At 59.8% G+C, this 10,549-nt stretch overlaps 3 protein-coding genes across 9 annotated transcripts in view; 2 read left to right on the forward strand and 1 right to left on the reverse strand.

Moving 5' to 3' along the window:
- Positions 1-1,916: 1,916 nt before the first annotated feature.
- On the reverse strand, positions 1,917-5,805 carry PML (PML nuclear body scaffold). Of its 4 annotated transcripts, none has more exons than XM_042885677.1 (8): positions 5,766-5,805; positions 5,160-5,269; positions 4,111-4,666; positions 3,448-4,028; positions 3,202-3,254; positions 3,005-3,073; positions 2,722-2,932; positions 1,917-2,630 (listed from the first exon to the last, which is right to left on the reverse strand). In XM_042885677.1, exons 2-8 carry the CDS (start codon positions 5,203-5,205, stop codon positions 2,548-2,550), a joined length of 1,599 nt encoding a protein of 532 aa, XP_042741611.1. In that variant the 5' UTR covers positions 5,206-5,269; positions 5,766-5,805; the 3' UTR covers positions 1,917-2,547. The 4 variants fall into 4 exon arrangements, with proteins under 4 accessions (XP_042741611.1, XP_042741610.1, XP_042741609.1 ...); XM_042885676.1 differs by having other exon boundaries at positions 3,005-3,076; XM_042885675.1 differs by having other exon boundaries at positions 2,722-3,073.
- STOML1 (stomatin like 1) lies at positions 5,554-8,926 on the forward strand. Of its 4 annotated transcripts, none has more exons than XM_042885679.1 (7): positions 5,558-6,166; positions 6,304-6,410; positions 6,515-6,664; positions 6,999-7,202; positions 7,328-7,520; positions 7,973-8,158; positions 8,257-8,926. In XM_042885679.1, exons 1-7 carry the CDS (start codon positions 6,019-6,021, stop codon positions 8,457-8,459), a joined length of 1,191 nt encoding a protein of 396 aa, XP_042741613.1. In that variant the 5' UTR covers positions 5,558-6,018; the 3' UTR covers positions 8,460-8,926. The 4 variants fall into 4 exon arrangements, with proteins under 4 accessions (XP_042741615.1, XP_042741613.1, XP_042741614.1 ...); XM_042885680.1 differs by having other exon boundaries at positions 5,559-6,166; positions 7,976-8,158; XM_042885681.1 differs by lacking the exon at positions 6,999-7,202 and having other exon boundaries at positions 5,554-6,166.
- Positions 8,927-9,122: 196 nt separating this feature from the next.
- The window catches only part of LOC122187838 (protein PML-like), a 7,003-nt gene continuing 5,576 nt past the window's right edge, over positions 9,123-10,549 (forward strand). Inside the window, exons 1-2 of the mRNA XM_042885673.1 lie at positions 9,123-9,480; positions 9,864-10,342. Coding sequence (XP_042741607.1) covers positions 9,454-9,480; positions 9,864-10,342 — 506 coding nt within the window. The 5' untranslated portion in view covers positions 9,123-9,453. The remainder of the gene's footprint in view (positions 9,481-9,863; positions 10,343-10,549) is intronic.

Consider the following 10,549-nt stretch of genomic DNA (forward strand, 5'->3'; position numbering starts at 1 on the left):
GATGGATGGATGGATGGATGGATGGATGGATGGATGGATGGATGGATAGGTGGATGGATGGATCAGTGGATGGATGGATCAGTGGATGGATGGATGGATGGATGGATGGATGGATGGATGGATGGATCAGTGGATGGATGGGTAGGAGGGTGGGTGGGTGGGTAGATGCAAGGGTGGGTACATAGTTGTGTGGATGGATCGGTGGATATGTGGAAGGATGGATGAACAGATGCATGGATGGGTACATGGGTGAATGGATGAACAGATGGCTAGGTGGATGGATGGATGCATGGATGAGTACAGAGATGGATGGAAGGATGGACAGATACGTGGATGGGTGGATGAATAGATGCATTGATGAGTACATGGATGAATAGATGGACAGATGGGTACACTGATGGATGGATGGAAGGATGGACAGGCACTTGGATGGATGGATGGATGAATAGATGCATGGATGGGTACATGGATGGCTGGACAGATGGCTCCAGAGCTTTCAGCCTGCTCAGCCCCAGACACTGACCTTGCAAGCCCCTAAACATGTGAATAGCTGTGCTGAGGGCCAGATCCTCAGCTGGTGTTGATCAGTGCAATGGCTCCCATGGTGCAGGTGAGAGCAGCCTCCCAGCTAGAGGAATCACTGGTTGAATGAGAGCTTGCTGGTTTACAACCTATAATGTCCACCTGCTGCCTGGAAGCATCAAGGGGAGGAATCCTCTTCCCCATGCTGGGGCATTAAGGAGAAGAGCAAGCCTCCAGCGTGAGTTCTCCTGGATTATTTTGCCTTTAGCCACGTTTTATCTCCCTTCAGGTCAGGTGAGGGCATCAATTCTCTGCGCTGGGAGCATGGCTGGAGGTGATATGGTTTCTCTTGAATTTGCATCACCTTTCTCCAAACATTTAACAGATTCCTGACTACCCCATCCTCGCCCTTGCTGCCCCCTGGGATCCAAACCTGTTTTGCTGTGGAGGGATAAACATTTAATAAAACCACCTAACCCAGTTAACCTTTCTCAAGCTCGCTGGAGCAAATACTCCCCTGCCTTGGACCTCCCCCCACCCCGGCCATCCAAGCTGAGTGATCTTGCAGGCTATAATCAAATGCAGAGGAACTGGCCCTTTGGCTCTAATTAGTTTTGCATGAGTGTTGGGGGAAGAAATCCATTTTCATAAACAGAAAGGATTTATGCTGCTCCTTCTTGCCTATTTCTTTTTTTTTTTTTAAACCAAGTCCCAAAGCACTTTGCTGAGGGCTAGCAGGGAGTCATTTTATGAATGGTTTAGATTGAGCAATGCATTATTAATAACAGCCAATCAGGCAAGCAGCGTATTATATATCATTTCAGGAGATTCGCTTAATTCAGGGAAGTTATTTATTGCTAGCACAAAAGAAAACTCCTTTCTTCTTCATACCTCAGCCTGAAGGTTGGGTGGAGGTGCTGGGGAGTAGGAGCTGATGGCAGCTCGGGGGTCCCCTCACACCAGGGCACCCCAGGCCCTTCAGTGCCTAATGCCCTGTGCCTGCTGGGTGAGTTTTACAGCAGCCCTGAGCTAAAAGATGGCAAATCTGGCTCCTGCGGCCCATTGCCCCCTCTATTGTTTTACAAGGCTTTGATGAAGCCGAGTGACAGCAAACAGATGGGCCCGGCTCTCCTCCGGCTGCGCCCCTTGTTGCAGGGTAAGGCTGAGCACAACCCTATACGAGACACTGGAGAATCGCACTGCAGGGCGAGCGAGGCGCGGATTCCCCCGCTGCAGAGGGAGGGTTGCACGGGGCTCAAGGCCCACCGGGGTGCACGAGTGGGGTGAACACGCGTTTGCCGCAAAGAGCGAGTGCCGAGCGGCTGTGCGAAGGGGACATCTGGTGGCGGCTGTCCCGCACTGCGGGGAAAGAGAAGGCAAAAGAAGGAGGGGAGTTTGACTTGGAAACGCCTTTATTGAGTACAAAAGAACTTTTGCATGAGGCCATCCCAGCAGCGATCCCATCTCCCAGCCTCTGCCCTCTGCCTGGCCGTTGGGCTGCAGCACCGGAGCGTGCAGATAAGAGTTTCATAAGAAAACTGTGGATTTTGTGGGTTGGTTTTCTTTTTTCTTTTCTTTTCTTTTTTTTTTTTCCAGCTGGGAATAATCTTCCCAGGGAGCCCTGTGATAATCTCTAATGGAATGGGGCAGTGGAAAGGCTCGAGCATCAATGTCTTATGGAAGGAAGTGCTACCATCGACGGTTTGAGCAGCTCTACCTGCAGCAGTGAGATTTGTGTTATCTGAGCACAGACTGAAGCTTAAACAGGAAGAGAAGTTTAAAAAGCCTCCATATCCACCTCCATATCCTGCTCCTGCTGAAGCTCTGCTGGAAGGTGATACTGGGGACAGTGTCAGGCTCCTACATCCTTGAATGTGTGAATGTCTCAGAGAAGAATCCAAACCTGAGCCGTCCCCTATGCCCAGAGCTGTCCTTCTGCACCTGGGGATGCTGCCACGTGGGCCCTTCAGGCAAACCTAGGGGGGGTTTGTTGCCTTCCAGAGCAGAGGGAGATGGGGTTGCAGCTCAGCAAGCAGTGAAGTCCGATGTCCCGCTCATCACCGTGTCCTCCTCGCTGTCCTCCGAGCTGATGATGATGCTGCCATCCTCTGCAGAGGGAATGGAATGGGGATGAAGCTCCAGAGGGCAAAGCCTGGGCTCCTGATCGCTCTCATTACAGGGGACCCTGTAATGACCCACCTGCATCCCGAGTGTGGCTCCTGCTGGCCTTGGAGGGGGGGATGCGGCCGTTGTGTCTCTGTGTGGAGGTGCTGGGCTCCCCTCTGCCATCCCACTGTCTCGAGCTGGGCTCACCGCCATCCCACTCCAGCTTCAGCAGCTTGGGTGAGATCTGGCTGCTCCTCTCCACGTGAGGCTGGCACCGCTTGGACCGCGTGGTGGCTTGGGACACCTGCATAGGGGACATCAGGCAACGGGGTGGCCTCTCTGGGTCCCAAAAGCTCCCACCCCTTACCGTGCTCACCCCCATCTCGGTGAGGCTGATGGTGAAGGTGGGCATAACATCCTGGCTGCTGTGCTGCGGGGGCTCCTCCTGCTGCACAGAGAGTGCAGAGCAACGGTTATGGGAAAGCTGGGAGTTGCTCTGTAGGATGGGGAAGACTTGCAGATAGGGGAAGTGAGGAGCCATCCCCGTACTGGGACAGGACACAGACATCTCACCAGGTTGTTCTCCAGAGCCACCTCCACCATGGGGACCGGCCGGGGAGCGCCACCTGCAAGAGAGAGGGCAAGGCTTGGGAAGAGAGACCAGAATGAAGCGTTTTGTGGTGGCCAAGGAGCCTTTGGGGAGGCGCAAAGATCAAGCAACACAGCTGTCCCATCACAGGGAGAGTGATGTGGAGAGTGACCGGGGAGGCAGGGAGATGAGCACCGGGTGCTTGCTGGCCACGTGTGCCCACATCTCACCTTGCAGCCCCTCGATGCGCTCAGCCAGCGCCTGCAGCCTGGCACGGCACTCGGCAAAGTCCTCGTGCAGCCCCAGCTCCCCATCCGCCGCCGGGCGCTGCCTCCGCAGCTCCTCCAGCGCATCCTTGACGAAGGGCTGCATGTCCATCACCTCCTGCTCCGTGGCATAGAGGCCCATCTTCTCCACCAGCCTCTCGCCCGCCTCCATCCTCCGCAGCACGGCCTCCACGTGCTGCAGCTCCCTCTCCAGCTCCCTGCGGCTCTTCTCCTGCCTCCTCTCCACCGTGGCCAGCAGCTCCTCCTCCTCGTGCCGGATCAGCCTCACCAGCTGCTCCACGCGCTGCCTCACCAGCTCCCGCACCCCGAGCCCCGCCGCCTCCAGCCGCGCCGCCTCGTCCTGCAGCGCCGCACGCGATGCCTCAAAGCCGCCCCGCCGCCGCGCCAGCTCCTGCCCCAGCGCTGCCAGCTCGTCCTGCCGCCGCTGGATCTCGGCGCGGATGTCGCAGTAGAAAGGGGAGTGCTGGGCGTCCAGCAGCGCGCAGGAGCAGCACAGCGGCTTCTCGCACTTCCTGCAGAAGATGCTGGCGGGGAAGAGGGGAGGGACACACGGTTGGCGCTGCGTCCCCATGCACAGGGGGCACGACGCAGTGCTGTGTTACTCACCTGGTGACGTGGCCCTGCTCGGTGTGCCCAGGGCTGGAGCAGAAGAGGCTGCACGATTTCTTGGTGCCCTCCAGGAAGCGATGCGCCGACTCGGCTCTCAGCTCTTCCACCTTCCTGGCTTCGTGGCTCCTCTTCTTAAAGAACCACTGGTGGTCCTCAAAGCAGCCCGGGCACAGGAACTCCTCGCACTCTGAGCACCACACGGCCGCCGCCTCCCGCCGACATCGGCAGCAGCTCAGCCCCCCGCTGCTGATCCGCCGGTAGATGCGCAGACGGGCCTGCAGGCTGCTGAACAGCACGTTGTCCACGTCGGGGATGCCGTCAGGCTGCGGGATGGGTGCCTGGCACACGGGGCACTGCCCTACAGGTTTGTTCTCTCTCAGGCAGCCCAGGCACAGCGTGTGCAGGCAGGTGAGCAGCTTCAGGTTGGGCGATTCCTGCCGGCAGCCCTCGCACAGCACGAACTGGAAGTCGCCCTCCCCCAATAGCCCAGAGGGAGCGGGGCACTGCGAGGGTCCGGGTGCGACCCCCGGCTCCTGGGGGGCAGCAGGGCCATCTGGGTAGGAAGAGGAAGCGGGAGAAGTAGGGAGAAATGAGCTGTGTGCGTTTGGAGTGTTGGATTCGGGGTTACACAGGGAGAATCCAAATGTGCCAATTGATTTTTTCCTTTCACTTTTGCTGCTTCCGGATCTTGCCATGGGGGATTCAAGAATGGACAAATCGCGTCCCCACCGTATGGTTCCAGCCTCTGGGGTGGAACTGTCCTGTCCCCAAAGCCCCCCACATCCTTCCCCAGCCCACCAGCGAGCCCCACACAAAGCACGGTGCCTCCCCTTGCCACCTCCCTCCACATTTTCTGTATCCCCCTCAAAGAACAGCTTTGCATCCCAATTGTGACCCCGTTGCAACCCACACGTGTAACCCACCCACAGAGCCTACTGGGGGGGCTCCCATTCTGCCTATCCCCCACCCCCCCACCCCGCCTCCCCGCCTCCCCGCATAGTAATAAGCGCGGAGCAGGCACACAGCGGCGGGGGGACCCTATTTACCTTCTTGGGATTCGGATGGTCGGGGGGCTTCGGGGCTGCCGGGCATTTTGGCGCGCTGGGCCGGAGGCTCCGCTTTCGTTTCTGCAGTCCGGCGTGGGGAGAAGGAGGAGCTGGGGGAGGGAGGAAGGCGGGGATGATGGGAGAAGGCGGGACGGGACGAGTCCGGGACGGGGCACGGTCCAACGGGGGTCCCATGTACCGCTCGTCCCGTTCCTGCCATCCCACTGCACTGGGAGGGAGAATATCGGTGGGGGATGCTGCCGGGGGGGATGCAGACACCCATAGGGTGATGCCCCGGGGGGCCCCCCCCCCCCCCCCGCGGCCCCCCGGGGGGGGGGGGGATGCAGACACCCACAGGGTACCACCCCCTTTTGTCGGCTGCCGAGATGGAGGAGCGCTTGTTTTGTCGGCACGAGAAGGCCGCGTGGAGAGGGATTTGCTGGGAAAAAAAAAATCTATTTCCCTATTTCCTATGGGGTTGGAGGGGACCCCGTAGGGATGCGGGACCCTCCAGATCCCCCCGAGGTATGAGTACGGCAGAGGACGCGACGCTCCCCGAGGTCGCCGGAGCGTTTCCCGAGCATTGCAGCCGCCGGAAAAACTCACCCCGCCGTGAGCCTTGCGTCCCTCTGCCGTCACAGCCACATGAGGGGCGGACCAGGAAGCTCCGGCAGCTCCCTCCTTCCCCTCTGCATCCTCATCCTCATCTAGGAACCGCAGGGAGGATGGAACCCCCCGGCCCCAGACCGGACTGAGGCTCCAGCAAGGAAAACCAAGACAGCATTGCTTTATTGCAGCACGGCTGCAATAGGGCTGTTGGGTTTTTTACCCTCTCGGCGTTGCACATTGCAGCAAGGAGATGTTCAGCAGGTCGGGATACCAGGCACTTCCCTTAGGGGATTTTGACCGCTTCCAGCAGTCCAGCATTGGGCTGTACGGTGCACAGAAGGGCTTCTTCTCCTTCGGATCCAAGGCAGACCAGCTGGGATCGGCCAGGAATGCTGCAGGTGAGCCCCGACTGCAGAGGGGAGATGCTGCTTTCTTCTCCTCTGGGGCTTCCAGCAGGGTGTTGATGTGGCTGGGTGCTCTCACTCGGCCTGGGTGGGGTTTGCTGGTGGGTGCACATTCCCTGCCCCCCTTTCAGACTCCTCCCAGGGTTGGCTGTCCTGGATCTGCCATGGGATCATCACCTCCTTGGTCTTCCTACTGATGCTCCTCACCTTCCCCATCTCAGGCTGGTTTGCCTTGAAGGTAAGGGAAGGGAGCAGGTGAGGAGCAGGGTGGCAGCCCGTGCTCTGTGGGTAGGCAGTGCCTGGCGTTTCACTCCTGTCCCTGTCTCTGTGTCCAACCCTCAGATAGTGCCTACCTATGAACGAATGGTCATCTTCCGCCTGGGCCGCCTCCGTGCACCGCAGGGCCCTGGCGTGGTGCTGCTGCTGCCCTTCATTGACCACTGGCAGCGTGTGGATCTGAGAACACGGGCCTTCAATGTGCCCCCCTGCAAGGTGAGCCACCCTTGAGGCATCCCAAATACCCAGAGCAGCATTCTGCCTGAATTTTGGTGAGGCAAGGAGCATTACAGGGCTGGGAGCCACGAGCCCTGGGGCTGGGAGGCACCTATTGACCTTCCGTATCTTGGTCAATGGATGTTCCCAAGTGGAGACATCTCCAAAGCATCAGCCCGTATCCAAATGTCTCTCAGCAATGGCTGGAAGTTGTCATTCTGAGCAGCCCAAAACGTCATCATTGGGGTTGGCTTTATTAAAGAGATGGGGGAGGGAACCTTGTGGGAGTTTGGGCTTGGGGTGCAGTGGTGCAGACCCTGACCCCCTCTCCCAGCTGATTTCCCGGGACGGTGCCGTGCTCTCCATGGGTGCTGATGTGCAGTTCCGTGTGTGGGACCCTGCACTGTCTGTGCTGGTGGTGAAGGACCTCGTGGCAGCCACTCGCATGACAGCACAGAGCGCCATGGCCAAGGCCTTGGGCAAGAAGAGCCTGCGGGAGATCCAGGGGGAGAAGCTACGCATCGGAGAGCAGCTGCTGGTGAGAATGGCCCGGGGTGTCCCCTGGCTGGGGGTACACCTCAGGTCTAAACCAGCAGCACGCTGAGCTGTGCGATCTGTTGTCTCCACGGTCTCCCACAACCTCTCTTCCCCTTCTTTCCTCAGTTGGACATCAATGACATGACCAAGTCCTGGGGACTGGAGGTGGATCGCGTGGAGCTGACGATGGAGGCGGTGCTGCAGCCACCCCGGGATGCCCTGCAGGGACCTCTGGGTGCCATAGCCCCGGTGCTGGAGGGCTCTCCCCCACAGCTGGCTTCCCACCTCCTTGACAGCACACCTGGCGCCCCAGAGGCAGGTAGGAGCCCATAACCTTTGAGCCCAGACGATGTTAGAAAGAGGAGCCAAAGTCCTGCAGATACTACTGCCCTGTGAGCACAGCACAGATAGGCTGGGGGCAGCTCAGGTTTCGTGCTGGGAGCTTGGCACGGCTCTCAGAAGGGGTGGGAAGTGACAGCGAGATTTTTCCCCAGGTGCTTTGAGTCACGGGGATGGGAGGAAGACTCACGTGTCAGTTCAGGCCCCTGCTTATTCCTAAGAAGGAAAAAATGTGCTCTGTGGTTGCAGTGTGACTATTCTGGATGTGTCATCCCTTCAGCAATTTTGGCTAAGGAAGACTGGGGCAAGCAAGGGAATGAAAGCTATGGGCGTCTGGCAGAGGCTGGAGGAGGGAGTGCCATGTGGTGGGGGTCCTTGTGGACCAGCAGAGCTCATCTTGAAAGTGTCCCCTGTTCCATCCCTTTGTCCCAGCAGACAGCGTGGTGACGGTGAGCGAGGTGGACCCCCCCAGGAGGAGGCCCAGTGTGGCCGAGCTGCTCTCAGCCGTGGAGCCCATCCTCTCCGAGGCTCTGGTGAGCCAGGTGGGAGCATCCTACCAGGTGGACATCATCCTGCCCGGCGGCACCCGCAGCACCTTCTTCATAGACCTCTCCTCAGGTGGGGTCTTACAGTGGGGTTGGGTGCTCTAGGGGATCTCCTCGTGGTCGGTGTCCCAGCTCACAGCTGCTCCCTCTCACCCCATCCGTGTCCAACAGGCAGCGGGCGGGCTGGCTGCGGTGTGCTCCAGGGCAGCCCTGATGTGGTGCTGGAAGTGGCAGAGGAGGACCTGCAGGAGCTGATGCTGGGCGAGCTGCGGCCCCTGGCTGCCTACATGAGCGGGCGGCTGCGGGTGCAGGGCGACTTGCAGCTGGCCCTCCGCCTGGAGGAGCTCTTCAAGGCCATGAAGCTGCACAGATAGAGCAAGCGTGTCCCTGTGTGTGTGTCTGTAGGTGGGGGACAGCAGAAGAACATGGTGAGGATGCTACCTGCCCTCCCCGTGGGATGACAGGAGGCGGGTGAAGGCCTGAGCGGGGAAACTGAGGCAACGGAGGCATCGGTCCTTGGCTGAGCCCCTCCAGCTGCCCTTGTGCTTGTCTTGTCTCGCCCCTTGCCTGCAATGCATCCAGTGGGCACCCCAGCTTTGGGCCATGTGGTCCTTGCAGCTGCTGCCTTTTGGGGAGGGAGCAGAGGTGGCATCCGGGGAAGGCGCAGCCTGGAGTTGCCCCTTCCAACACAAGGAGTGACGGTGTTGATTTGTGTTTCTGCGTTGTGTGGTGTGAGCTCTGTCTGCGCTGCGTGCGTGGGGCTGCGTCCAGCCATGTATGCGTAGCTCTTTATTTTGTAAGCTTCCTTTCTATCCTAATAAACATACTCTAAGGGTAGTAACAGGATGGTGGCTTCGGTTGGTGACCCTGCACGTAGGTTGGTGGCCCCTGCATGCGGCAGGGGGGTTGGAGATTCATGATCCTCGAGGTCCCTTCCAACCCTGGCCATTCTGTGATCCTGTGGGCTCTCCCCCATGCCCCGCTGCACTGAGCCGTGCCTCAGTTTCCCCATTCCTACCGATAGCCTGTGTGTGGATGCTCAGCACCCAGAGGTGAAAGCATCTCTGTTCTGGGTAACCCCAACCAGTCTATGGTGGGGGTACCCCCCCGTTTGGTGATGTCCCCCCTCAGTCACAGTCCTTTTAGCTGCCACTCCTTTGGTCACGGTCTCCACTTGACGGTGGTCCCATAGCCACCAGCGGGGAGTGGATGGAAGGATGGACAGGAGCCGGGGTGCAGCTCCTCCCATGGAAATGGCTTCCCGGCAGCAGTTAACATAGGTCCCGCCCGGAGGAGGAGTCTGCAGCACCGGGAAACCGAAACTGGGCGACGGGAGAGGCGGGGGGAGCCCCGGATCCGTGCCACGCCATGGACGGCCTCGAACCCGCGGTCCCGGTGAGCCCCGGCCGGCAGCGGGGGGCAGTGGGGTGGGAGGAGACGGGGGGGGCGGCAGAGGGCTGTGCCTCGACGGGGCGGTGGGCACGGGGCTGTGCTGGGACCTTTTGGAGGGCTTTCATCCTTTCATGCGTATGGAGTGGGTGCGATGGGAGTGTGGGGGGCTGCAGAGTGGGGCGGCGGCAGGGAGGGGGACGGGGTGGCAGGGCGGGTGGGTGCCCCCTGTCCCATCCCCATCCGCCAACGCTGCCAACGCGTTGCCCCTCGTGCTATGGGGAGGGGAAGTGCTGAGCGAGAACCAGCGCCCCGCAGGTAGGAAGTGGCCGCTTACCTGAGCCAGGACGGGGGTTCTGAAGCTCTGTCTCTTCCCTCGCCTCCCCAAGCCGCTGGAGGACAACTTCCAGTTTGTGCTGTGCGAGGGCTGCCGGCAGGAATCGCCCGACCTGAAGCTGCTCACCTGCCTGCACACGCTGTGCCTGGGCTGCCTGAGAGAGAACAAACCTGTAGGGCAGTGCCCCGTGTGCCAGGCGCCCATCCCGCAGCCTGACGGCATCCCCGACGTGGACAACGTGCTGTTCAGCAGCCTGCAGGCCCGCCTGAGTATCTACCGGCGTGTGGTCAGCGGGGCCGAGCTGCTGTGTGACAACTGTGGGAGCAGCAGTGAGTACTGGTGCCCGGAGTGCAAGGAATTCCTGTGCACAAAGTGCTTCGAGACCCACCAGCGCTACGTCAAGCAGGAGAACCACGAGGCCAAGAGGGTTCAGGACATCAGGGTGGGATCGCCGCAGGAGTTCCTCGAGGGCACCAGGAGGACCAGCAGCTTGTCCTGCCCCATCCCGACCCACCAGAAGCAGACTCTAAGGTAGGGAACTTCTTGTCATTCATCTTTGGGCTGAGCGAGGTGGTTCTGTCCCTCTGCTGAGGGCCACCGGATGGAAAAGTTGGATGGGAGTTGGTTGCAGTGACCAGTGGGGAGCAGGGAGGAAGTGCTGGGGCTGCTGATGGGGCCAGAGGAGGGCATGGGATGAGGATGAGGATGAGGATGAGGATGAGGATGAGGATGAGGATG

Source organism: Lagopus leucura, unplaced genomic scaffold (assembly GCF_019238085.1).
Source record: "Lagopus leucura isolate 7727_CA_CO unplaced genomic scaffold, USGS_WTPT01 Super-Scaffold_100052, whole genome shotgun sequence".
NCBI classification, from domain to species: domain Eukaryota; kingdom Metazoa; phylum Chordata; class Aves; order Galliformes; family Phasianidae; genus Lagopus; species Lagopus leucura.

What these genes read in the sequence shown, in the direction of transcription:
- STOML1 (XM_042885679.1), top strand. Translation starts at nt 6,019, where the DNA reads ATGTTCAGCAGGTCGGGATACCAGGCACTTCCCTTAGGGGATTTTGAC. An exon ending in CAGGCTGGTTTGCCTTGAAG is followed by an intron (nt 6,411 to 6,514) that starts GTAAGGGAAGGG and finishes TCCAACCCTCAG; the next exon opens with ATAGTGCCTACCTATGAACG. An exon ending in ACCTGGCGCCCCAGAGGCAG is followed by an intron (nt 7,521 to 7,972) that starts GTAGGAGCCCAT and finishes CCTTTGTCCCAG; the next exon opens with CAGACAGCGTGGTGACGGTG.
- PML (XM_042885674.1), bottom strand. Translation starts at nt 5,205, where the DNA reads ATGCCCGGCAGCCCCGAAGCCCCCCGACCATCCGAATCCCAAGAAG. An exon ending in GAGCAGGGCCACGTCACCAG is followed by an intron (nt 4,029 to 4,110) that starts GTGAGTAACACA and finishes CTTCCCCGCCAG; the next exon opens with CATCTTCTGCAGGAAGTGCG. An exon ending in GAGCCACACTCGGGATGCAG is followed by an intron (nt 2,631 to 2,721) that starts GTGGGTCATTAC and finishes TTCCCTCTGCAG; the next exon opens with AGGATGGCAGCATCATCATC.